The sequence below is a fragment of the Pseudophryne corroboree genome, chromosome 2, assembly GCF_028390025.1.
Source record: "Pseudophryne corroboree isolate aPseCor3 chromosome 2, aPseCor3.hap2, whole genome shotgun sequence".
Classification (NCBI taxonomy): domain Eukaryota; kingdom Metazoa; phylum Chordata; class Amphibia; order Anura; family Myobatrachidae; genus Pseudophryne; species Pseudophryne corroboree.
The window spans coordinates 502,252,112-502,279,643 of NC_086445.1; the positions used below are offsets into that span (position 1 = coordinate 502,252,112).

The following is a 27,532-nucleotide window of genomic DNA, read 5'->3' on the forward strand; positions in this document are numbered from 1 at the left end:
TGCCAGAATCCGTTAAGAGCGGGAGACGAGGCCGCCGAAAAAGGGGCGGGGCCTATCTCCTCAGCACACAGCGCCATTTTCCCTCACAGAAAGGCTGGAGGGAAGGCTCCCAGGCTCTCCCCTGCACTGCACTACAGAAACAGGGTTAAAACAGAGAGGGGGGGCACTAATTTGGCGTTAGAAATATATAAAAAAGATGCTATAAGGGAAAACACTTATATAAGGTTGTCCCTATATAATTATAGCGTTTTTGGTGTGTGCTGGTAAACTCTCCCTCTGTCTCTCCAAAGGGCTAGTGGGTCCTGTCCTCTATCAGAGCATTCCCTGTGTGTGTGCTGTGTGTCGGTACGTGTGTGTCGACATGTATGAGGACGATGTTGGTGAGGAGGCGGAGAAATTGCCTGTAATGGTGATGTCACTCTCTAGGGAGTCGACACCGGAATGGATGGCTTATTTAGGGAATTACGTGATAATGTCAACACGCTGCAAGGTCGGTTGACGACATGAGACGGCCGACAAACAATTAGTACCGGTCCAGACGTCTCAAAAACACCGTCAGGGGTTTTTAAAACGCCCGTTTACTTTAGTCGGTCGACACAGACACAGACAGGGACACTGAATCCAGTGTCGACGGTGAATAAACAAACGTATTCCTTATTAGGGCCACACGTTAAAGGCAATGAAGGAGGTGTTACATATTTCTGATACTACAAGTACCACAAAAGAGGGTATTATGTGGGATGTGAAAAAACTACCGTAGTTTTTCCTGAATCAGATAAATTAAATAAAGTGTGTGATGATGCGTGGGTTCCCCCCGATAGAAAATTATGGGCGGTATACCCTTTCCCGCCAGAAGTTAGGGCGCGTTGGGAAACACCCCTTAGGGTGGATAAGGCGCTCACACGCTTATCAAAACAAGTGGCGGTACCGTCTATAGATAGGGCCGTCCTCAAGGACCAGCTGACAGGAGGCTGGAAAATATCATAAAAAGTATATACACACATACTGGTGTTATACTGCGACCAGCGATCGCCTCAGCCTGGATGTGCAGAGCTGGGGTGGCTTGGTCGGATTCCCTGACTAAAAATATTGATACCCTTGACAGGGACAGTATTTTATTGACTATAGAGCATTTAAAGGATGCATTTCTATATATGCGAGATGCACAGAGGGATATTTGCACTCTGGCATCAAGAGTAAATGCGATCTCCATATCTGCCAGAAGATGTTATGGACACGACAGTGGTCAGGTGATGCAGATTCCAAACGGCACAAAGGTGTATTGCCGTATAAAGGAAGAGGAGTTATTTGGGGGCGGTCCATCGGACCTGGTGGCCACGGCAACTGCTGGAAAATCCGCCGTTTTTACCCTAAGTCACATCTCTGCAGAAAAAGACACCGTCTTTTCAGCCTCAGTCCTTTCGTCCCTATAAGATCATATCTGCCCAGGGATAGAGGAAAGGGAAGAAGACTGCAGCAGGCAGCCCATTCCCAGGAACAGAAGCGTTCCACCGCTTCTGACAAGTTCTCAGCATGGCGCTGAGACCGTACAGGACCCCTGGATCCTACAAGTAGTATCCCAGGGGTACAGATTGGAATGTCGAGACGTTTCCCCTTCGCAGGCTCCTGAAGTCTGCTTTACCAAGGTCTCCCTCCGACAAGGAGGCAGTATGAAAAAAAAAAAAAAAAATTCACAAGCTGTATTCCCAGTAGGTGATAATTAAATTACCCCTCCTACTACAAGAAAAGGGGTATTATTCCACACTATATTGTGGTACTGAAGCCAGAAGGCTAGGTGAGACTTATTCTAAAAAAATTTTTGAACACTTACAAAGGTTCAAATCAAGATGGAGTCACTCAGAGCAGTGATAACGAACCAGGAAGAAGGGGACTATATAGTGTCCCGGGACATCAGGGATGCTTACCTCTATGTCCCAAATTTGCCCTTCTCACTAAGGGTACCTCAGGTTCGTGGTGCAGAACTGTCACTATCAGTTTCAGACGCTGCCGTTTGGATTGTCCACGGCACCCCGGGTCTTTACCAAGGTAATGGCCGAAATTATGATTCTTCTTCGAAGAAAAGGCGTCTTAATTATCCCTTACTTGGACGATCTCCTGATAAGGGCATAGTCCAGGGAACAGTTGGAGGTCGGAGTAGCACTATCTCGGATACTGCTACAACAGCACGGGTGGATTCTAAATATTCCAAAATCGCAGCTGATCCCGACGACACGTCTGCTGTGCCTAGGGATGATTCTGGACACAGTCCAGAAAAAGGTGTTTCTCCCGGAAGAGAAAGCCAGGGAGTTATCCGAGCTAGTCAGGAACCTCCTAAAAACAGTGCATCATTGCACAAGGGTCCTGGTAAAAATGGTGGCTTCCTACGAAGCAATTCCATTCGGCAGATTTCACGCAAGAACTTTTCAGTGGGATCTGCTGGACAAATGGTCCGGATCGCATCTTCAGATGCATCAGCGGATAACCCTATATCCAAGGACAAGGGTGTCTCTCCTGTGGTGGTTATAGAGTGCTCATCTTCTAGAGGGCCGCAGATTCGGCATTCAGGATTGGATGCTGGTGACCACGGAGCCCAGCCCGAGAAGCTGGGGAGCAGTCACACAAGGAAAAAATTTCCAGGGAGTGTGATCAAGTCTGGAGACTTTTCTCCACATAAATATACTGGAGCTATGGGTAAATTTATAATGCTCTAAGCTTAGCAAGACCTCTGCTTCAAGGTCAGCCGGTATTGATCCAGTGGGAAAAACATCACGGCAGTCGCCCACGTAAACAGACAGGGCGACACAAGAAGCAGGAGGGCAATGGCAAAAACTGCAAGGACTTTTCGCTGGGCGGAAAATCATGTGATAGCACTGTCAGCAGTGTTTCATCCCGGGAATGGAAACTGGGAAGCAGACTTCCTCAGCAGGCACGACCTCCACCCGGGAGAGTGGAAACTTCATCGGGAAGTTTTTTCCACATGATTGTAAACCGTTGGGAAATACCAAAGGTGGACATGATGGCGTCCCGTCTGAACAAAAAACGGGACAGGTATTGCGCCAGGTCAAGAGACCCTCAGGCAATAGCTGTGGACGTTCTGGTAACACCGTGGGTGTACCAGTCGGTGTATGTGTTCCCTCCTCTGCTTCTCATACCTAAGGTGCTGAGAATTATAAGACGTAGAGGAGTAAGAACTATACTCATGGCTCCGGATTGGCCAAGAAGGACTTGGTACCCGGAACTTCAAGAGATGCTTACAGAGGTCTTATGGCCTCTGCCGCTAAGAAGGGACTTGCTTCAGCAAGTACCATGTCTGTTCCAAGACTTACCGCAGCTGCGTTTGTCGGCATGGCGGTGGAAAGCCGGATCCTAAGGGAAAAAGGCATTCCGGAAGAGGTCATTCCTACCCTGGTCAAAGCCAGAAAGGAGGTGACCGCACAACATTATCACCACATGTGGCGAAAATATGTTGCGTGGTGTGAGGCCAGGAAGGCCCCACAAAGAAATTTCAACTCGGTCGTTTCCTGCATTTCCTGCAAACAGGAGTGTCTATGGGCCTCAAATTGGGGTCCATTAAGGTTCAAATTTCGGCCCTGTCGATTTTCTTCCAGAAAGAATTGGCTTCAGTTCCTGAAGTCCAGAAGTTTGTCAAGGGAGTATTGCATATACAACCCCCTTTTGTGCCTCCAGTGGCACTGTGGGATCTCAACGTAGTTCTGGGATTCCTCAAATCACATAGGTTTAAAACCAGTCAAATCTGTGGATTTGAAGCATCTCACATGAAAAGTGACCATGCTCTTGGCCCTGGCCTGGACCAGGCGAGTGTCAAATTGGTGGTTTTTTTCTCAAAAAAGCCCATATCTGTTTGTCCATTCGGACAGGGCAGAGCTGCGGACTCGTCCCCAGTTCTCTCCCTAAGGTGGTGTCAGTGTTTCACCTGAACCAGCTTATTGTGGTGCCTTGCACCTACTAGGGACTTGGAGGACTCCAAGTTGCTAGATGTTGTCAGGGCCCTGAAAATATGTTCCAGGACGGCTGGAGTAAGGAAAACTGACTTGCTGTTATCCTGTATGCACCCAACAAACTGGGTGCTCTTGCTTCTAAGCAGACTATTGCTAGTTGGATGTGTAATACAATTCAGCTTGCACATTCTGTGGCAGGCCTGCCACAGCCAAAATATGTAAATGCCCATTCCACAAGGAAGGTGGGCTCATCTGGGGCGGCTGCCCGAGGGGTCTCGGCTTTACAACTTTGCCGAGCAGCTACTTGGTCAGGGGCAAACACGTTTGCTAAATTCTACAAATTTGATACCCTGGCTAAGGAGGACCTGGAGTTCTCTCATTCGGTGCTGCAGAGTCATCCGCACTCTCCCGCCCGTTTGGGAGCTTTGGTATAATCCCCATGGTCCTTTCAGGAACCCCAGCATCCACTAGGACGATAGAGAAAATAAGAATTTACTTACCGATAATTCTATTTCTCGGAGTCCGTAGTGGATGCTGGGCGCCCATCCCAAGTGCGGATTATCTGCAATACTTGTACATAGTTACAAAATCGGGTTATTATTGTTGTGAGCCATCTTTTCAGAGGCTCCGCTGTTATCATACTGTTAACTGGGTTTAGATCACAAGTTGTACGGTGTGATTGGTGTGGCTGGTATGAGTCTTACCCGGGATTCAAAATTCCTCCCTTATTGTGTACGCTCGTCCGGGCACAGTACCTAACTGGCTTGGAGGAGGGTCATAGGGGGAGGAGCCAGTGCACACCACCTGATCGGAAAGCTTTACTTTTGTGCCCTGTCTCCTGCGGAGCCGCTATTCCCCATGGTCCTTTCAGGAACCCCAGCATCCACTACGGACTCCGAGAAATAGAATTATCGGTAAGTAAATTCTTATTTTAACAGCAGCTACGGGGTAAACACGAAGGTACAGTGTAATCCCTGGGTTATAGCGCTGGGGTGTGTGCTGGCATACTCTCTCTCTGTCTCCCCAAAAGCCTTTGTGGGGTCCTGTCCTCGGTCAGAGCATTCCCTGTGTGTGTACTGTGTGTCGGTACGCCTGTGTCGACATGTTTGATGAGGAAGGATACGTGGAGGCAGAACAAGTGCAGCTGAGTGTGGTGTCGCCGCCGACGGTGCCAACACCTGATTGGATGGATATGTGGAAGGTGTTATATGATAATGTAAACTCCTTGCATAACAGATTGGATAAAACTGTAACCTTGGGACAGTCAGGGTCTCAACCCATGCCTGATCCTACAGCGCAGAGGCCGTCAGGGTCTCAAAAGCGCACACTATCCCAGATAGTTGACACAGTTGTCGACACGGAAGCTGACTCCAGTGTCGATGACGATGAGGCGAAGTTGCAGCCTAAAATGACTAAAGCCATCCGCTACATGATTGTAGCAATGAAGGATGTATTACACATTTCTGAGGAAAATCCTGTCCCTGACAAGAGGATTTATATGTATGGGGAGAAAAAGCATGAAGTAACTTTTCCCCCTTCACATGAATTAAATGAATTATGTGAAAAAGCTTGGGATTCCCCTGACAGGAAGGTGATAATTTCCAAGAGATTACTTATGGCGTATCCTTTCCCGCCAACGGACAGGTTGCGCTGGGAATCCTCCCCTAGGGTAGACAAGGCGTTGACACGCTTGTCTAAGAAGGTGGCCCTGCCGTCTCATGATACGGCCGCCCTAAAGGATCCTGCGGATAGAAAGCAGGACGCTATCCTGAAGTCTGTTTGTACACATTCTGGCACACTGCTGAGGCCGGCAATTGCTTCGGCCTGGATGTGTAGTGCGGTAGCTGCAGGGACGGATAGACGGTCTCTCGGACCTAGTTTCTACAGCTACGGCTGGGAAGTCAAATTTCTTGCCTTATGTCCCTCCACAGCCTAAGAAAGCGCCGCATTACCAAATGCAGTCCTTTCGTTCTCAGAAGAGCAAGAAGGTCAGAGGTGCGTCCTTTCTTGCCAGAGGCAGGGGTAGAGGAAAAAAGCTGCACCATGCAGCTAGTTCCCAGGAACAAAAGTCTTTTCCCCGGCTTCCACTAAATCCACCGCATGACACTGGGGCTCCACAGGCGGAGCCAGGAGCCGTGGGGGCGCGTCTCCGACATTTCAGCCACCAGTGGGTTCACTCACAGGTGGATCCTTGGGCTATACAAATTGTGTCTCAGGGATACAAGCTGGAATTCGAGGTGACGCCCCCTCACCGTTACCTAAAATCGGCCTTACCAACTTCCCCCATGGAAAGGGAGATAGTGTTGGCGGCAATTCACAAACTTTTTCTCCAGCAGGTGGTGGTAGAGGTTCCCCCCCTTCAACGGGGAAGGGGCTACTATTCCACTATGTTTGTGGTACCGAAACCGGACGGTTCGGTCAGACCCATTTTAAATTTAAAATCCCTGAACATTTATCTGAAGAAATTCAAGTTCAAAATGGAATCGCTCAGAGCGGTCATTGCAAGCCTGGAAGAGGGGGATTTTATGGTGTCTCTGGACATCAAGGATGCTTACTTGCATGTCCCCATTTATCCGCCTCATCAGGAGTACCTCAGGTTTGTGGTACGGGACTGTCATTACCAATTCCAGACGTTGCCGTTTGGCCTGTCCACGGCACCGAGAGTTTTTACCAAGGTGATGGCGGAAATGATGGTGCTCCTTCGGAAGCAAGGGGTTACAATTATCCCATACTTGGACGATCTCCTCATAAAGGCGAGGTCCAGGGAGCAGTTGCTGATCAGTGTAGCACACTCTCAGGAAGTGTTGCGTCAGCACGGCTGGATTCTGAACATTCCAAAGTCGCAGCTGATTCCTGCGACACGTCTGCCCTTCCTGGGCATGATTCTGGACACAGACCAGAAGAAGGTGTTTCTCCCGGAGGAGAAGGCTCAGGGGCTCGTGACTCTGGTCAGAGACCTCCTAAAGCCAAAACAGGTGTCGGTGCATCACTGCACATGAGTCCTGGGAAAGATGGTGGCGTCATACGAAGCCATTCCCTTCGGCAGGTTCCATGCGAGGATCTTTCAGTGGGATCTGCTGGACAAGTGGTCCGGATCGCATCTTCAGATGCATCGGATGATCACCCTGTCCCCCAGGGCCAGGGTGTCTCTTCTGTGGTGGCTACAAGGTGCTCACCTCCTCGAGGGCCGCAGATTCGGCATACAGGACTGGGTCCTGGTGACCACGGATGCAAGCCTCCGAGGGTGGGGGGCAGTCACTCAAGGAAGAAACTTCCAGGGGCGGTGGTCAAGTCAGGAGTCTTGTCTGCACATAAATATCCTGGAGCTACGGGCCGTATACAACGCCCTGAGTCAAGCGGAGCCTCTGCTTCGAGACCAACCAGTGCTGATTCAGTCAGACAACATCACGGCAGTCGCTCATGTAAACTGCCAAGGCGGCACAAGAAGCAGGGTGGCAATGGCGGAAGCCACCAGGATTCTTCGTTGGGCGGAGAATCACGTGCAAGCACTGTCAGCAGTGTTCATTCCGGGAGTGGACAACTGGGAAGCAGACTTCCTCAGCAGACACGACCTCCACCCGGGAGAGTGGGGACTTCATCAAGAAGTCTTCACGCAGATTGTAAATCGATGGGAACTGCCACAGGTGGACATGATGGCATCCCGCCTCAACAAAAACTTAGAGGTATTGCGCCAGGTTAAGGGACCCTCAGGCGATAGCTGTGGACGCGCTGGTGACACCGTGGGTATTCCAGTCGGTCTATGTGTTTCCTCCTCTTCCTCTCATACCCAGGGTACTGAGAATCGTAAGAAAAAGAGGAGTGAGAACAATATTCATTGTTCCGGATTGGCCAAGAAGGACTTGGTATCCAGATCTGCAAGAAATGCTCACAAAGGACCCGTGGCCTCTTCCTCTCAGACAGGACCTGTTGCAACAGGGGCCCTGTCTGTTCCAAGACTTACCGCTGCTGCGTTTGACGGCATGGCGGTTGAACGCCGGATCCTAGCAGAAAAGGGCATTCCGGATGCAGTTATTCCTACGCTGATAAAGGCTAGGAAGGACGTGACAGCAAAACATTATCACCGTATATGGCGAAAATATGTTGCTTGGTGTGAGGCCAGGAAGGCCCCTACAGAGGAATTCCAGCTGGGTCGATTCCTGCACTTTCTACAGTCAGGTGTGACTATGGGCCTAAAATTAGGGTCCATAAAGGTCCAGATTTCAGCCCTATCCATTTTCTTTCAAAAAGAACTGGCTTCACTGCCTGAGGTTCAGACGTTTGTTAAGGGAGTGCAGCATATTCAACCTCCTTTTGTGCCAGTGGCACCTTGGGATCTTAACGTGGTCGTGGCTTTCCTAAAATCCCACTGGTTTGAGCCACTTAAGACAGTGGAGCTAAAGTATCTCACGTGGAAAGTGGTCATGCTGTTGGCCCTAGCCTCAGCTAGGCTTGTGTCAGAATTGGCGGCTTTGTCATGTAAAAGCCCTTATCTGGTTTTCCATATGGATAGGGCAGAATTGCGAACTCGTCCGCAGTTTCTGCCAAAGGTGGTGTCATCTTTTCATTTGAACCAACCCATTGTGGTGCCTGCGGCTACTCGTGACTTGGAGGATTCCAAGTTGCTTGATGTAGTCAGGGCTTTGAAGATCTATGTTGCCAGGACGGCTGGAGTCAGGAAAACTGACTCGCTGTTTATCCTGTATGCATCAAACAAGCTGGGTGATCCTGCTTCAAAGCAAACCATTGCTCGCTGGATCTGTAACACGATTCAGCAGGCTCATTCTGCGGCTGGATTGCCGCATCCAAAATCAGTGAAAGCCCATTCCACAAGGAAGGTGGGCTCTTCTTGGGCGGCTGCCCGAGGGGTCTCGGCATTACAGCTTTGCGGAGCTGCTACTTGGTCGGGTTCAAACACATTTGCAAAATTCTACAAGTTTGATACCCTGGCTGAGGAGGACCTGGTGTTTGCCCATTCGGTGCTGCAGAGTCATCCGCACTTTCCCGCCCGTTTGTGAGCTTTGGTATAATCCCCATGGTCCTTACGGAGTCCCAGCATCCACTAGGACGTTAGAGAAAATAAGAATTTACTCACCGGTAATTCTATTTCTCGTAGTCCGTAGTGGATGCTGGGCGCCCGTCCCAAGTGCGGACTTTCTGCAATACGTGTATATAGTTATTGCTTAACAAAGGGTTATGGTTATGTAGCATCGGTTGAGTGATGCTCAGTTGTTGTTCATACTGTTAACTGGGTAAGTTTATCACAAGTTGTACAGTGTGATTGGTGTGGCTGGTATGAGTCTTACCCTGGATTCCAAAATCCTTTCCTTGTAATGTCAGCTCTTCCGGGCACAGTTTCCTTAACTGAGGTCTGGAGGAGGGGCATAGAGGGAGGAGCCAGTGCACACCAGATAGTACTAAATCTTTCTTTAGAGTGCCCAGTCTCCTGCGGAGCCCGCTATTCCCCATGGTCCTTACGGAGTCCCCAGCATCCACTACGGTCTACGAGAAATAGAATTACCGGTGAGTAATTATTTTCTGCTGCGGGGTACACTGGGCTCCACAAGGATAGACATAGGGGTGTAGAGTAGGATCTTGATCTGAAGCACCAACAGGCTCAAAAGCTTTGACCTTCTTCCCAAGATGCATAGCGCCGCCTCCTATATCACCCCGCCTCCGTGCACAGGAGCTCAGTTTGTAGTTGGTGCTTGCAGTGCAAGCATGTGACAGGAAGAGCTGCTCACAGCCGCTCTAGAAAAAGCTTTTTCTGAGGAAAAAAGAAGACTACAAGGGCTGCAGCAGAGGCACAGATTGTGCTGGATGTCAGTAGACATTGCATGCTGCAGCTCCATATCTCCCCCAGCGGCGCTGTACACTCCCGTGCCCTGGTTGCCGGGTACCTACAGCAGGAGGCTCCGGTTTTCTTCCAAGTTAGTCACACACGGCTGGGGCTCTCCGGGATCGCGTGGCCGCACTTCGGGAGGAGGTAAGTGGGTCCCGCTCGCGGGCCCCGCACTTTATCGCGATCCAGCGCGGCCGGTGGTGGACACTGTGGCAGTACAGGCGATCCCACTAGATCACCAGGGCATGGGTGCAGGTCAGGTTTTCTCTCTAAACCTTTTTTACAAGTAGCCCGCAGTACCCGGTGGTTTTGCCAGTAGAGGGGATAAGGCTCAGACCTGGAGCCCCAGCCCCAGGGCGCCATTTCCCGCAAATATTCCCGCCCTGGAGCTGCATATCTGTCTCTCCCTCACTCCCTGGCAGTGTCTGCGGCGCCATTATCCCTCAGCTTCACTGTTCCTGGGAATGCTTGGGCAAATCCTCCTATGTAAAGCCGCCTGGTTGTCAGTGCTGTGACTTTACAAGACATTTAAGTGTTCTACCTGCCTTTTTTAGTCAGTGTTAGTTAAGAAAGAGTGCACTTAGTAAAGGTTTCCTAGTACAATTACCCTGTGATATACATCCAGTTCTTACTGTGTACTGTTATATCTATTGTTATGTAGCTGTGTAAGCTAGTCCAGTGCAGTATTATTGTTAGTAATAACCTCTGCATTGTACAGACTGTGACTATTTGTGTGTGCATTTGATAGCTGAGTGGTGCCCATTTCGTGTCTTTCACTCAACCTGCTATCCCTATATTCTATAACCTGAGGGAGCTTGGTGCGTCAGGTTTTATCTAATATAGGATTTCACAAAGATATACTGTATTACGTATTTTTCTCTGTGATTTAGTCACCATATCTCTCCTTTATCTCTGCTGGTGCTGACTACACTGCGCAGGGGTTTGGGCTAGAGGTATTGTGCTGCTGACAAATTGTACTGTGTTACCTGATACTGCAAGTTATATCATGTCTGCTTCTGAGGGTAACGGTTCTGGGGCTGAACACACTGCCGGTGTTGCTGAAGCCGCAGATACCTATGAGGAGAATATAGCAGCTTTGGGCTCTGGTTCTGGGGGCTCCTTGCCCCCCAGTGGGACGGTGGCAACGGGGGCAAATAATGACCCGCCGTGGGCCACTTTTTCCACGCTTCTGCATACGCTAGTTCATAAACTAACACCCCCTATGGGATCCCCAATGCCGATGCAACCGTTTGTGGTCCCTGCAGCTAACCCGCCGTGGGCGGACGATTTATCTGCTCAAATAAAGAAGTTGAACAAGTCCCTGACTACTAAAAAGTCTGACCGGCGCTTGTCTACGTCCAAGTGGTCCTCTAAGCGAACGCTTGTCTCCTCACAATCCACTGCTGTCACTGACACCTCGTCGGATGAAGACGGCACTTACACTGACCCCACAGGTTCTGACTCAGATACGGCTGATGGGGAGGGTGGTTCACATGTGGATGTTCCTGATCTTTTGGAGGCTATTAAGTTGATTTTACAGTTTACGGATGGTCCCGAGCCATCCGTTCCTCCTAAGAAACCAGATAGGTTCAAGCGTCAGAAGGTGATTAAACAAGTTTTACCTCACTCTGACCACCTAATTGATATACGTCAGGAACCCTGGCAAAGCCTGGGTACGAAGTTTGTGCCTCAAAAGAAGATGCTGGCTCGCTATCCCCTCGCGCCGGAGCGGTCTAAGAATTGGGAAACGCCTCCTCCAGTGGACTCACATGTGGCTAGGATGGTGATTTCCTCAGCTCTACCGGTCACCACCGTCACGTCTCTAAAAGAGCCTACGGATAAACGTGTGGAGGGTTGTCTGAAAGAGATTTACACCCTCACGGGTGCTGCACAAAGGCCCACTATTGCAGCTACTTGGGCTGCAGAGGCCATTAAAGCATGGGCCTTGGAGTTGGATGCCGAAATCTCCTCTGACCATGCTAGACAATGCTTGTCTTATATTGTCACAGCTTCTCGTTGTATTAAAGAGGCGGCTTCTGATGCCGGTATCCTTGCAGCCAAGGCCTCTACTACGTCAGTCCTAGCTCGCCGGATATTGGGGGTAATTCCAAGTTGATCGCAGCAGGAAATTTTTTAGCAGTTGGGCAAAACCATGTGCACTGCAGGGGAGGTAGATATAACGTGCAGAGAGAGTTAGATTTGGGTGGGTTATTTTGTTTCTGTGCAGGGTAAATACTGGCTGCTTTATTTTTACACTGCAAATTAGATTGCAGATTGAACACACCCCACCCAAATCTAACTCTCTCTGCACATGTTATATCTGCCTCCCCTGCAGTGCACATGGTTTTGCCCAACTGCTAACAAAAATCTGCTGCGATCAACTCGGAATGAGGGCCATTGTGGCTGAGATCCTGGTCTGTGGATCTGGACTCTAGAAAAACCCTGGAGGTACTCCCTTTTAAGGGAGATATTCTGTTTGGGGAGGACTTAAATAAGATTGTGGCTGACTTGGCTACTGCCAAAACTGCCTGTCTGCCAAGTACTGCTCCTTCTGTGTCGAAGGCTAAAGGTACTTCCTTCGCCCCTTTCGTCCTTCAGGTAAAGAAAAGGTCAGGTGTACAACAAGCAGGCCCGCACTTCCAAACCTGGTGAGACTAAGCACAAAAGAGGCTGGGCGGCCCGTCAGTCAGTTTCCAAGACAGATAAGCCTGCCGCATGACGGGGCGGGCCTCCTTCTGGGGGATCCCAGGGTGGGGGGCTGGCTTCTAGGGTATACCCAGGAATGGTTGAAGACCACTTCAGATGCCTGGGTACGGGAAGTCGTCACTCGAGGTCACGCCATAGCCTTCAAAAACCGACCCCCTCATCGATTTTGCCAGACAAATGTCCCGTTGGACAAGAAAAAGGCAAACACTCTACATTCGGTGGTACAGACCCTCCTGGATACAGGAGTCGTAGTACAGGTGCCTCTTGCGCAGAGGGGCCGGGGGTACTATTCTCCGCTGTTTCTAGTCCCGAAACCGAATGGGTCCTCCCGGCCCATTTTCAAACTCAAGGCATTGAACAGGTTTGTGAAGGTTTCCAAGTTCCGTATGGAAACCCTTCGCTTTATAGTTCTGGCCTTGGAACCTGGGGACTTCATGGTCTCACTGGATATAGAGGATGCTTACCTGCAGATTCCTATAGTAGTGTCTCATCAGCCATACCTGAGATTTGCAATTGGCAACATCCATTACCAGTTTCGGGCGTTACCTTTTGATTTAACAACGGCTCCGCGAGTCTTCACCAAAGTCATGGCGGTGATGACGGTGGTACTCCGCCGTCAAGGGGTCAGGATACTACCGTATTTGGACGACTTGTTAATCCTGGCAAATTCCCCAGATCTTCTCCTGCGTCATCGAGATGTGACGGTCCGGTTTCTGCAAGCCCACGGGTGGCTCATCAACTGGAAGAAGTCATCCCTGCTCAGAGCATGGTGCATCTGGGAGCACTATTGGACACTCACAACCAGCGGTTGTTCCTGTCTCAGGAGAAAGTCCTGAAACTTCAGGACAGGATTCGTTGCTTCCTATCTCGTCCGCAAGTGTCGATACATTCGGCAATGCAGGTGCTGGGCCTCATGGTGTCAGCATTCGACATGGTGGAGTACGCTCAATTTCACTCTCGCCCTCTCCAGAGGCTGATTCTAGCCAAATGGGACGGCCTGCCTCACCGGATCAGGTCTCAAATGATCTCATTGACTCCGGAGGTCCGTCTGTCGCTGCTCTGGTGGCTCCGGGACCAGCAACTGTGCAGGGGCCGTCCGTTCTGGATATCCGACTGGGTCCTGTTGACGACAGATGCCAGTCTAAGAGGTTGGGGCGCGGTGCTGGAGCAACACTCCCTTCAGGGGCGGTGGACCAAGGAGTAGTCACTCCTCTCGATCAATATTCTGGAGTTGCGGGCGGTCTACAATGCCTTGAACCTAGACCAGCATTTAATTCAGAACCGTCCTGTTCAAGTACAGTCGGACAACGCCACCACAATGGCTTACATAAATCATCAAGGCGGCACTCGAAGCCGCCTAGCAATGAAGGAATTCTACAGTGGGCAGAACGCCATCTACCGGCCATATCGGCAATATTCATTCCGGGAGTCCTGAATTGGGAAGCGGACTTTCTCGGTCGTCAGGACGTGCATGCCGGCGAGTGGGGCCTCCATCCAGAAGTGTTTCAACTCCTAGTGGAAAGGTGGGGTCTTCCAGACGTAGATCTGATGGCGTCTCGACACAATCACAAGGTTCCGGTCTTCGGAGCAAGGACAAGCAGCATTCGTGGTTGCGCTGGCGGTACCGTGGAGGTTTCGGCTGCCGTACGTGTTCCCTCCGGTGTCACTCCTGCCCAGGGTAATTCGGATGTTCAAGCAAGAAAAAGGAATTCTGCTTCTCATAGCTCCAGCGTGGCCCAGACGGCACTGGTTCTCAGACCTGCAAGGCCTATCGTCAGAGCGTCCAATATTACTTCCACAACGCCCAGACCACCTCGTTCAGGGCCCCTGTGTCTACCAGGACCTAGCCTGGCTGTCTTTGACGGCGTGGCTCTTGAAGCTTCCGTCTTAAGGGCTAAATGGTTTTATGAGGCGGTCATTCAAACTATGTTGCGGGCCCGGAAACCGGCTTCGGATCGGATTTACGATAGGGTCTGGCATTCTTACTATGTTTGGTGCGCATCTAACGATTATGACGCTTCCAAGTTTAGTATAGCCAAGTTGTTGGCTTTTCTTCAGCAGGGCCTGGACTTAGGCCTGCGTCTGGCCTCCCTGAAGGTTCAAATATCTGCCATGTCGGTGTGGCTTCAGAAAAAAATTGCGACCTTACCTGATGTGCATACCTTTACTCAGGGCGTGTTGCGTATCCAACCTCCTTATGTCCCGCCTGTGGCTCCTTGGGACTTGTTGGTGGTTTTGGGGGCGTTACAAGAGTCTCCTTTTGAACCTCTTGGTTCAGCTGACCTTAAGGTGGTGTTTCTGCTGGCTATTGCTTCAGCTAGATGAGTGTCGGGTTTGGGTGCCTTGTCCTGTAGTTCCCCATATCTGATATTTCACCGTGACTGGGCGATTCTTAGGACTCGTCCCGGATATTTACCTAAGGTGGTTTCTTCGTTCCACCTTTAATCAGGAGATTTTAGTTCCGGCACTTGTTTCTCCTGATCTGTCTCCCAAAGAGCGGTCTTTGCTCCTATTAGGAAATAGGATTCTCTTTTTGTTGTGGTTGGGTTTCTCAAACGGGACTGGCCTGCTCACAAGCAAACTCTGGCCAGATGGATTAGAATGGTGATTGCACATGCTTATGTGAAGGCTGGTCTCTCTGCTCCTGATCACATTAAGGCCCATTCTACTCAGTCTGTTGGACCTTCTTGGGCGGCCCAACGTGGTGCGACCCTTGAACAATTGTGCAAGGTGGCTATGTGGTCCTCTGTGAACACGTTCATAAGCTTCTATGCCTTCGATGCTGCCGATTCCCAGGATGCTTCCTTTGGACGCAGGGTTCTTGTGCCCGCTACAGTGCGTCCCCTCCCATAAGGAACTGCTTTAGGACATCCCCTATGTCTATCCTTGTGGAGCCCAGTGTACCCCGCAGCAGAAAACGAGTTTTATGGTAAGAACTTACCTTTGTTAAAACTCTTTCTGCGAGGTACACTAGGCTACACAAGGCGCCCACCCTGACGCATTTAGCTTCTTTGGGTTGGTATGGCATTAGCCGCTGACACTTCTCCTGTCGGGAGAGTGTGGTGTTTGTGGCAACTGGCAGTTGTCGTCTCTTTTAAGTGCTACTGCATTGGGCTGGTTAACAAAGCTGAGCTACTGTGCACGGAGCCGGGGTGATATAGGAGGCGGCTCTATGCATCTTGGGAAGAAGGTCAAAGCTTTTGAGCCTGTTGGTGCTTCGGATCAAGATCCTACTCTACACCCCTATGTCTATCCTTGTGGAGCCCAGTGTACCTCGCAGAAAGAGTTTTAACAAAGATAAGTTCTAACCATAAAACTAATTTTTCTTGTGGGCAAAGGGGGGTGCCCATAAGGTAGCAACTGAGTGCGTATAGCATATAAGCAAATATATATATGTAATCTCACCATTGTGCTTTAAGAACAATACTGAATATTTTAAGTATTTGTTAGTTGTCAATGAGAACTATTGAGAACCAACACCAGCTGGCTATACAATATACGCTACCAGCTTACTATTCAGAAAATGCAGACTGTATGACGAGATGCACTTCTCTGCATACAGTATTTAGAGAAAAAACAAGGAAATTCTCCCCTCAATAAATAATTAGCAACTGATGACTGAATAGCTACAAAACAACCAAAAATCATCTTTGAAGTGGCGATAAACTGATTCAGTGGTTGGCTTCTGTATTTAGATCTCCCAGGATTATAGACCATTTTTTTTTGTCCTGTGATGAAATTGCAAACAAGTAAGGAAAAACAATTAGGATATTACGATTAGCTATGTCACTATCGCTCCTGTTATTGACTATTGCTATCAAACAGATGATGATTGCTGTGGTTCTGTTCTGGTACTAATATGGGACTCTGCACACATACTTGATTGTCAGTTTGAGATATTTCAATTGAGCACATAGATTAAACTACATATTTGCACTGAATGTGATATACACTGTAAAGAGACTTTAAAGATTTATTTGAAACTTTTGGCTTACCGTCATTGGTGGTCATTCCGAGTTGTTCGCTCGTTGCCGATTTTCGCTATGCAGCGATTTGTTGCTAAATGCGCATGGTGCGCAGAGCGCATGCGCTAAATTATTGTACACAAAACTTAGTAGATTTGCTGGTGTTCGTGCAGCGCTTTTCAGTCGCACTGCTGATCGGTGAATGATTGACAGGAAAGGGGCGTTTCTGAGGACTTCCGGTGGGCGGGCCATCCAGCATGGCTGCTTTTAACATGGGCTCCGGCTTGCAGGCTAGGAATCATTAGCCATCCTCCTGCATTATATCCCTCACTCTCTTGAAAAGGGTATCCAGCCTTTCCCTGACCTGTGGGAAACTCAAAATTACCCTGGACGACTGGGTTCAGGACTATATGCCCCCGGAATCCGGCCCTCAAAAAGACGGCCTGCATGACCGCCGGTGACCTGACTGGCGCAAAGTGTGCTGCCCCGTGTCCGGCTGTCCCTACCCCTATTGCTGGCTTTACGACTGCTACATACCCGCCGTTCCTTGCTGCAGACTGCCGAGCGCTGTGGTCGAGTCAACCCGGAGACTGACACAGGAGGACTGGAGTCTCCTGCTGCCCTGAGACCGCCTGTTTGTACGGCAGATGACGCGTAGGGTTCCCGCGGCTGCCCGTGATGGGAGTCCCTGACGGCGGTGACCGGTGGCTAACCGACCCCTGCACCCGCCCCGGCTTCTCCGGCCCTTGCTCCCCTTGCTGACTGATCCACGATCAGGCCTGGGGCGGCGGAGGGGCAGACAGCTTCCGCGACTGAAGGCGGGCCTGCGACGGCGGAGGACTCGGGGAGACGCCTGCCTGCTGATACGCGGTGGACGCCGGCTGCACCTACGACCGGAGGACGTTTGCCAAACGCAACCTAACTGCATGAGGAGGTGAGCGGCGTCCGTGCCTGAGACCCAGGGGGGTACCCGTTATTGCCCCTTCACTACTCTTTGCCTCCTGTCCCTGCTGTCCAGCCCGGTGACTCTGCTTCCCGGGCTCTCCCTGATGCACCCGCTAGCCTCATCTGTCATCCTGCGGTGAGCGGGAGAGGCGGGGGAGACTGTTGGGATAATCGAGTCAGCTGCGACCTCCATGACTCACCCAAATCTGTGCCGCCGGAGGTGCCCGAGCGGATTGCCGCGATTGTGCGCTCACCCTTGCTGCTAGCGCTTTCCCTACAGAGAGCGCTGAACCCACTGGAGCCGCTGTCCGTGCCTTCGTGAGTGGACATTGGAGCTGGCAGATCCGTCCCTGCCTGGAAATACAAGGATCGCCTTCCTGGCTGCACCTGAGTCCGGAGGACGAGTGCCAAACACAGCCTAACCCGGTGAAGAGATGAGCGGCATTCGTGCCTGAGTTCCCGGGGGAGGTGTCCGTTATTGCCCCTCTACTGCCTTTTCCCCCCCGACCTTACTCCCAAGCCCAGTGACTCTGACTCCTGGAGTCTCACTGATACACCCGCTGGACTTGTCCTGAGGGGATTGGACAGCGAAGTGGAGACTGCTACAGAGGACTACATTTGTGCCCGAGACTGCTGAGCGCTGCAGGTTGGACTGTATCTCCGTGTCTCTTGCTGCAACTGACCCTACTTGGCAGCTGAGAGACCTACTTGCAGCAACTTTGAACTTTTTATTTTTTTATTTTCTTTTTCTTCCTTCCCTTTAACCTACACACGTCCACTTATTACTATTATTGTTTGTGACCCTACTTGTTTATTAATCTGCTTTTTCTTCTCACTATAGACATTATTATTACTGCTTGCTCTGCCTTATGAGGCTTAATCACGCAGTTGTTTGGGTTAAGATTGGAGCTACCCCAGAGTTGAATCATTTCCTAAGCTGTGCTGCCACCTAGTGACCACTAGCAGTTGTGCAGTAATATTTTCCTGGCTCAATTTCTCTGCTGTTGAATGCACGCTGAGGAGCCCCTTATCCTGAGCAACCCCTGTTTTGTTTTTGTTTTTTTTCCTTCCTCTTTTTCTTTGTGTTGTGCAACCTAGGGTTAATCTCACATGATTATTTATAGTTAATCCTCCGTTACCTGGTACTGCTTTGAGTTTAATTTCCATCAGATGGATCCGCGACGTCATGATTATGGCGTGCCTTATTATGCTTAGTATGTAACTTGATGTTTGAATTTTTTTATTTTTCGCTGAGTAGCTCTGACATATCTTCCAACTTGAGCTCTTACGTGAGGTGTTTTATTATTATATACCACCGTGTGTTCACATCAGGGCCTGCTACCCTTTCTGTTTAGCGGTCTGACGACCGGGTGATGTACAAATTCGTCCATAAAACTCCAGCGGTTAGACCTTCTCAATCCTCAGTGAATACAAGAATGAGTAAAAATAAAAACAATGCGGGGAAACTTAACCCCCCCTCTCCTCCGGGTGTGGGCAATCCTCAGGCTCGGCCTCAAGAAACAGAGGCTCTGCCTGACCAGCCCTCTTTACTACATATGGCACAGGAGATCTCGTGACTCCTCATGCCTCAAATTGACAAGAACTTGAAAATATACCATTAATTGACAAAAGATTGGAGCAGATACAAACACTACTAGATTCCACACTTACAAAGATTGATCAGAACACCTCACGGATAGACTCCTTAGAGCAAAGGGTTAGTGACGGGGAGGATCAGATGCATACACTCCAACGATCCACTGCCACCCAAGATTCATCTATTGCTGCTCTGCAGGCAAAAATAGATGATCTTGAGAACAGAGATAGGAGATCGAATTTGCGCTTCGTGGGCATCCCCGAATCAATCAGGGACGGGCAGTTGGCTGATTTTATACTGCATGACCTGTTCTCAGCTCTAGATATCTCAGACCCCCCATTTCTAAAGCATATTGAAAGAGCGCATAGAATTGGTCCCACTCGCCCTGATGTTGATGTGAGGCCACGGCCTGTCATTGCAAGATTTCTGGATTTCCGCATGAAGGAACATGTTTTGCGCTCTTACCGGAAAATCCCGCAATTGCTAGTGAATGGTAAACGTATTTTACTCTTTCAGGACTTCTCTGCCTCTGGTGCGCAAAAGAGGAGAGCGTTTTCTGACGTTTGCAGGATGCTTCACGAGAGCAATACTAAATTTGCGTTGATGTATCCAGCTAAGTTGAGGATACATGACAATGGCCGCACGCTACTATATGCTGATCCTGTTACTGCCAAATCCCATGTCACAAATATGTTGAATACTGAGAACCCGTAACATAAGTATTAGTTATTACTCCACAACATGTTTACTGCCTTGGGTGGGCTTATCCTTAACAACTGGGAGACCATGAGTCCCGTACCACACCAACCAGCTTACTCTTCAATGCAGTATCTATTATTGTTGTGGTCCTCGACTACGCTGCGGAATTGTAGTTGTTTTGGTATTCCCTGCCTTATATACTGAGTTGGTTTAATGTACACATGAATGAGGCCTTAGGTCTCATTATCTGCTGCTCAGCTTAATTTAATTTTACTTTACGTCAATTACTACAGTTATTATTGATATGTTCCTCGCCAGTGCTACCGGACGGTTTAGCACTTGCGCTGTTACTAGTTTGGTTTGGAAAATGTGAAAATAGTTATGTGAAGCTGTGTGTGTGTGTGTTTTTTTTTTCTTTTTGTTTTGCCCGTGCCGTGCCTCCCTCACCAGATCCGTTACGAGCTCTATGGTTCACTGTGGTTCAGATTGTCCCTCTCCGCTCGCTGGGACGGGGGAGGGCAACTGTGTGATGTAGTGTTCCTTCTGGATTGCCACCCTCGGGTGGGTGTAGGTTAACAGACTCATGACTGCCTTTGATACAAGAGCCTCCTCCTCGGATGCTTTTTTTAAGATCCTGTCCTGGAATGTGGGCGGCCTCAACTCCCTGATTAAACGTAAACGGGTCCTTACGCATTTAAAACGGTTTAAACCCCAGATTATATTTCTCCAAGAGACCCACTGGATGTCGGGCGCCTCCTCTGCTCTTCGGGCACCTTGGTTAGATGACTGTATTTCCGCTGACAATACAAGAAAGACCAGGGGGGTTGCGATCCTATTTAGTAAGAATTTACAATACACTATTCTGGACTCTATTATTGACCCACAGGGGCGCTATTTAATTTTGGATGTGGAAATTTGGGGTACTAAATATACATTAGTGAATGTCTACGCACCCAATTTCGAAACTGCTGCCTTCCTCCCAGGAATTGAGTTCTCAGTTGCTGCAACGCGACAATTTTCAGCTTGTCCTGGGGGGTGGCTGAAACACTGTAGATGATCCTACTGTTGATAAATCTCCTGTCCCACGCACTTCTCAATCTTCTTTTTGGTCACACCTTCAAACTTTAATGGTCTCCCTCCAGCTTACTGACGTTTGGCGTCTCCTAAACCCCTCCGACAAATCATTCACTTTTTTCTCTGGGGCTCATCGATCCTGGTCCAGGATTGACTCGATTTTAGTTGAGGATTCTCTTGTCACGCGAGTTGCGCATGCTGATATCCATAACATTTTGATTTCGGATCACGCTCCGGTGACATTGATGCTAAAGAGAACTCTTCAGTCAGGGGGCTCCAGACACTGGAGGTTTCCGAGTTATCTTTATAATTGCGATGACTTTCGGAAATTCTTGATAACTAATTGGGCTAACTTCTTAGACGATAACCTTGAGCACTGGGATCGCCCGAATATCCTCTGGGGTGCAGCGAAGGCTGTTCTTCGAGGTCAGATTATTGATTATGTCCATAGATTGAAAAAGAAAAATCTGGCGACTTATACTGCACTACATTCAGAATTAGATGCTGCGCTGCAGAATCACCATGCCCTACAAACTGAGGAATCTTTGCGGCTCTATTTGCAGGCAAAACAACTACTGAATGACCACTTGCTGGCGCAAGCAAAGCGGGACGTGGTGTATTCTTCTCACAAGTATTACCAGTGGGGTAACAAGTCTGGTCGACTTTTGGCTAATATGGCTAGGAAGAAAACTGCTCGAAAATTCATAACGGCTGTTAAACATCGGGATACGGGGCATCTCCTTACCTCTTCCCCTGCTATAGTGAAGCATTTTGAATGTTATTTTGCCGACTTATATTCGGATCTCCCTTTTAATGAATGTGCTCATGCCGCACTTGTACCTGATTCAGCTTTGCCTCCTATAACGAGTACGCAGTCGGATTTTCTGGTGAGTGCAATTACTGAGGGGGAGCTTGTCTCGGCTGTGTCCAAACTCCCACCTGCACAAATCCCCGGGCCCGGATGGCCTCTCCAATGAATTTTTTATAAAATCCTTCAGCCTCCTATAACTCCGACTCTGCTAGAACTGTTTAACGGCCTGCTGCATCACCGTGCCCCTTTTCATCATTTCACAACAGCCCATACCATTATGATCCCCAAGCCTGCTCAGGACCCTCAATTGGTGATTTCATACAGGCTCATTACGTTGTTAAATACCGACATAAAATTATTCACCAAGATTTTGGCGGATCGACTGCAAACGATTCTCCCTCATGCACTAACTACTTATCAACTTGGTTTTGTTCGTAATACACATTCGGTAAAAGGAATTCGGGCTGCGGTTGCTGCAGTCATAGCCTCTGCTCATTCTCCCCAATCCAGGAATATACTCCTCAGCCTAGACACTACTAAGGCCTTCGATACGGTACTTTGGCCCCATCTATTCAGGGTCTTGGAACGTAGACTCTTCCACCAAGACTTTGTTAATATTATTCGTTACTTATATGACTCTCCTTCCACTACCCTCTTACTGAATGGCTATACCAGTGATCCGGTGGTTATGCATCGTGGCACACGACAGGGCTGTCCCTTGTCACCCTTATTGTTCAATTTGGCCATAGATCCCCTCCATTGTTTGCTATTGACTGACACTCCGTTTCATGGCATTCAGATAGGACGCAGGGAGCTAAAGCTTACGGCATTTGCTGATGATCTACTGCTGTATGTTTCAGATCCGGGGACTTCCTTGACTCATATATTCAATCTACTGCAGGCGTATGGACATATTTCTGGCTTCAATGTTAACTGGTCGAAGTCCGTGGCACTACGACTGGGGAGTGGTGCGTTTTTGAGAAACTGGGTGGGGGGTTTACCACTGACATGGAGCTCAGATCAACTCGCCTATCTGGGGATTCAAATATCGAGACAACCGGAGCGACTTTACACCCTAAATTTTACCTCGGCCATCAGAAAAATTGAGGCAGAACTTGACTCCTGGAAATCTCTGCCTTTATCGTACATGGGAAGAGCGAATTTGATAAAGATGATATCATTCCCCCGTCTGATGTACTTTATACAGGCCATGCCACATGTCCTCCTACCCAAAGATGTTCAACGCATCAATTTTCTTTTTAGACGCTTTATTTGGCAGGGAAGAAAACCACGTATAGCGTTGATTAAATTACAGCAAACCACGGAGAATGGGGGAATTAATTTTCCTAATGTTCTTTGGTATTCCCATGCCGCTCAACTACGGTATTTGCATGACTGGGTGCACAATGACAACAACTACACAAACACTTTCTTAGATAGAGAATTTTTACAAGGGGGGGGCCTGGTCGCCTTTTTACATTTGCATGATCGAGAGGTGTCTGGGGAGTGGAGGAGGAATCCACTATTGTGGACCATTAAAAAACTATGGACTGATATGCGTAATAAACTAGATCTGAACTCCCACAAATCACTGTACCTTCCGTTCATGGCTAATCCGGACTTCCAGGAGGGTAGGGCGCATTATCCATTCAACATCTGGCGGATGGGGGGTGTCTCCAAGGTGTAGCTCATTTGGTGGATTCGCAAAGCTTGAGGCCGCTCACGTTCCAGGAAGCCACTGCTAGACATCCAGTTCTACTGGCCTATCCTGTGGCCTTTCTATTAGCCCAACACTATGTTTCTGCTACTACTGGCTGTTTCTCACCTATGGATTGGAACAATCCGATAGATAAACTACTGCAACAAGCCCCTAGAGTTAGGAAAGCAATATCAATGGCATATGGGTACTTTCGGACTGTTCTAGACTACTCTACGGGACAGGGAGGTATCCGGTCCTGGATGGAATGTCTCCCAGGGATCGAGACGACTGACTTGCTTACGGCCCATGTAAAAGCTTGTAAACGGTTTCCCTCTTCTAGGTATAAAGAAATGTCTCTCAATATTTTGCACAGGACTTATTTATCGCCTCATAGACGATGTCTCATAGGGCTAGCTGACACACATGCTTGTTGGAAGTGTGGTTCTCCCCAAGCAGACCTTTATCACTGCTTGTGGACATGCCCTCTGATTAGACAGTTCTGGATAAGGATAAGGAATTACTTAACGACTAACCTAGTGAACTATTGGAGTTTGTGCCCACAATGGGCGCTTTTCGGTATAATCTCCCCGGACCTACGTCTCTCCCAGGGAAGTAGAAAGCTACTGCTAGCAGTTAGTATAGCAGCCAGAAAGGCTATTCTGCAAGTATGGATTGCTAAGGATCCACCTACACTTTCGTTGTTTAAGGCCAAATTATTTTATCTCTTTCGGATGGAATGGATAGGATGTTTGCTAGACAAAGATACTAAGATACAGAAATTCTTTGAAGTATGGGAAAGCTATATAACGACCTTGTCGATAGCAGTCAGGACACAGCTCCATAACTCTTCTCTAATACAGAATGGTTTTTGACTAGAACGATTGCAGGGGATCCGCCGATTGTGCTATAGGACTGACTGCCATTCTCAGCTCGGTAGACGACTGGGAGGAAGTTGGCATACGGGCACGTTTTTTTTTTTGTTGTTTGTTTTTTTGTTTTGTTATCCTCACCTGCACGCGTCTGGGTCAGCTGACTAGACCAGCTCTTAACCTGATGGTTACTGAAGCCCCGAGAGGCATGTTCTATATAAGTGTAATATTGTTGTTTGTACTGTGTTTAAAATGTCTCTTGATTGGGGACTCGGTTGTCATATTATTTACTCCCCTTCCGCTTTTTCCTATTTGATATAGGTTTGACCTACTGTGAAAATTCATGTATGTATTACATATATTGCTTCAATAAAAAATATGTTTAAAAAAAAAAAAGGAAAGGGGCGTTTCTGGGTGGTAACTGAGCTTTTTTTCCGAGAGTGTGCTAAAAAACGCAGGCGTGTCATGGAAAAACGCGGGAGTGTCTGGAGAAACGGGGGAGTGGCTGGCCGAATGCAGGGCGTGTTTGTGACGTCAAACCAGGAACTAAACGGACCGAGCTGATCGCAATCTAGGAGTAGGTCTGCAGCTACTCAGAAACTGCAAGAAAATATTTAGTAGCAGTCCTGCTAATCTTTCGTTCGCTATTCTGCTAAGCTAAGATACACTCCCAGAGGGCGGCGGCCTAGCGTGTGCAATGCTGCTAAAAGCAGCTAGCGAGCGAACAACTCGGGATGAGGGCCATTGTGCATATATTAAGGTCTGTAACCTGAACTGAGCAATTAATTTAAAAATAAGCTGCAAATGGCTATATTTTATATTATATTTTATAGGAAGGATCATATGCTTTAATTTATCTATTATTGTAACCATTTTAGTATGGAGTCGTTGGTTGGTTGTTTGATTTGGTTAGGGTCTCAATTTAAACTGCAGTGTGTGTGTGTGTGTGTGTGTGTGTGTGTTTTTATTTTATTTAGGATTCTAAATATTGACAAAGCATGTCTTATATTTATAGTCGGTTAACTGTTAACTTAAATTGTCCTTAGAAAGTCCGTTATGTACCTTTTTGAATTTTGAACTTTTAGTTTTCTATTTCTAACTATAGGGGACATTTTACTAAGCAGTGGTAAGAGCGGAGAAGTGAGCCAGTGGAGAAGTTGCCACATCAACCAGTCGGCAGCTCTGTATAATTTTATAGTAAGCAAATTATAGATGTTACTTCAGTGCTGATTGGTTGCCATGGGCACTTCTCCACTGGCTCACTTCTCCTCTCTTATCACTGCTTAGTAAATGTCCCCCTATGTCTCTATCTCCCACACCTCTCCCGCCCAGCAGCAATTTCTTGTATATCAGTTATCGTTCTAGTGAGCACTTTATATCCTTCAAGCACCATACTGTAATGGTTATCACTGCTGCTACATAAACACTGGTGTCAGAAGCAAGGCTTCGTACTAGGCATAATAAAGGTGCCCACACGCTAGAACGACTTGCAAAAGATGCAAGTCCTAACGATTTCCCTTGAATTCCCCAGCAGTACTGGACTAACAATTGTGTGCATACACGTAAGAGATCTTAAGATCTGAGGAGTGGTAACAGCTAGAAACATGCTCTCACTAACGATAGCTTCAGATCTTCCCTGCAGTAGGGGAGATCTAAAGATACATCAAACGACCCACGGGACTGCGCATCGAATCGTTAACGTTAGTAAAAAGTTTCACAATTTGCACATTTACTACAGATATATCGATTTGATGTGTTGAAATCGTGCGCTTCGTCGCTAGAAACAGTCTAGTGTGTGGGTACCTTTACATTGGTTTGCTGCTTGGAAAGTGAAGACTTGAGGCATGCCTTGGTGTCATTATGTTGGTCTATGCATCTCTACCTTTGCAGCCATTAAAGGAGGTTTCCAAGCAAATAATTTAGTGAATGCACTGGTTTCCAGTCAGTTTAAGGGTCATTAGGATATCTTGCTGAAAGATTTATTAATTTTAGATTGCAAATTAATTAAAATCTAGAATATCACTTACATTGTTGGATGATCTTACCTGCAAGGAATTTTTAAGTACTTTTTTAAATGAATTGATCTCAACTTTCCTGAAGAATTCTCTGGAGTCTTTTGTAGAAAATGGACGAGGTTAAAGAGCAGCTTTTCTCTTTAATAAGAGAGCTACCATATATTCAAAGGCTGTAGATTGTAAAACTAGGAGAGACTTTGGTGGGTTGGACAATTTAACATACTGATCACTGCAAATACTGTCTGTAGTCTGAGAAGCACTGGCTTGGGAAGTGGCAGAACACTATATGCTATATGACATGAGTGTAGTTCCCAATTTTATATTTACTAAAGTTTGTCTTTGTGTTTATTTTCTTAATAATACCTCCAGGTAGGAATACATCCCTTGACTGTATTTGTTTCCTAATTTGGTAAAAAATAATTTTGCTATTTCTGTTTTAGGTGGATTCCTCTCAGATGCTGGCTGGTACAGTGATGCTGAGAAGGTGTTCCTCTCTTGCCTACAGCTTTGCACCCTTCACAATGAAATGCTGCATTGGTTTCGTGCGGTAGAGTGCTGTGTCAGGTGTGTATGGCAGAATGCCTTAGTTTTATTTTTAGAGGAGGGTTGTTTCCTAGGGACAATAATAAAAATTCTATCCATGTATATTACATGTATGTACAGCTGCGTCCACTTACATCTAGCCTCCCTGCATGTTAAACATCCCTTCTAGTCACGCCATTCCTTGGCTTGACTCTGTAGTGGCGAGTGTCTTTGTGTGACCTTTTCCATTAAAATGCGTCTTATTCGCATTGCTCTCCAAATGGGACGCACATGCATGTCTATATTCTCTGTGCCACCGTAACTGTTTCTGCATACAAAATATTATAAAGTCTTGTACCATTCATATGCAGATACTGCTGCAATCACACACAATATAGGCATGCCGCATATTTTGATCAGCATAAGCTGCTTGTGTATTCTGGGGGTAATTCCAAGTTGATCGCAGCAGGATTTTTGATAGCAACTGGGCAAAACCATGTGCACTGCAGGGGAGGCAGATATAACGGGTGGTCTTCAGTATGCCGGTGGTCGGGCTCCCGGCGACCAGCATACCGGCGCCGGGAGCCCGACAGCCGGCATACCGACACTTATTCTCCCTCGTGGGGGTCCACGACCCCCCTGGAGGGAGAATAAAATAGTGTGGCGCGCGCGTAGCGCGCCACCGTGCCCGTAGCATGGCGAGCGCAGCGAGCCCGCAAGGGGCTCATTTGCGCTCGCCACACTATCGGTAAGCCGGCGGTCGGGCTCCCGGCGCCGGTATGCTGGTCGCGGGAGCCCGACCGCCGGCATATCGTAGTGAACCCAGATATAA

The 27,532-nt window shown here is 48.3% G+C and overlaps 1 protein-coding gene across 1 annotated transcript in view; it reads left to right on the plus strand.

Moving 5' to 3' along the window:
- Nucleotides 1–27,532, plus strand: part of APPBP2 (amyloid beta precursor protein binding protein 2) — a 205,289-nt gene that overhangs the window by 148,931 nt on the left and 28,826 nt on the right. Inside the window, exon 4 of the mRNA XM_063954013.1 lies at nucleotides 26,619–26,742. Coding sequence (XP_063810083.1) covers nucleotides 26,619–26,742 — 124 coding nt within the window. The remainder of the gene's footprint in view (nucleotides 1–26,618; nucleotides 26,743–27,532) is intronic.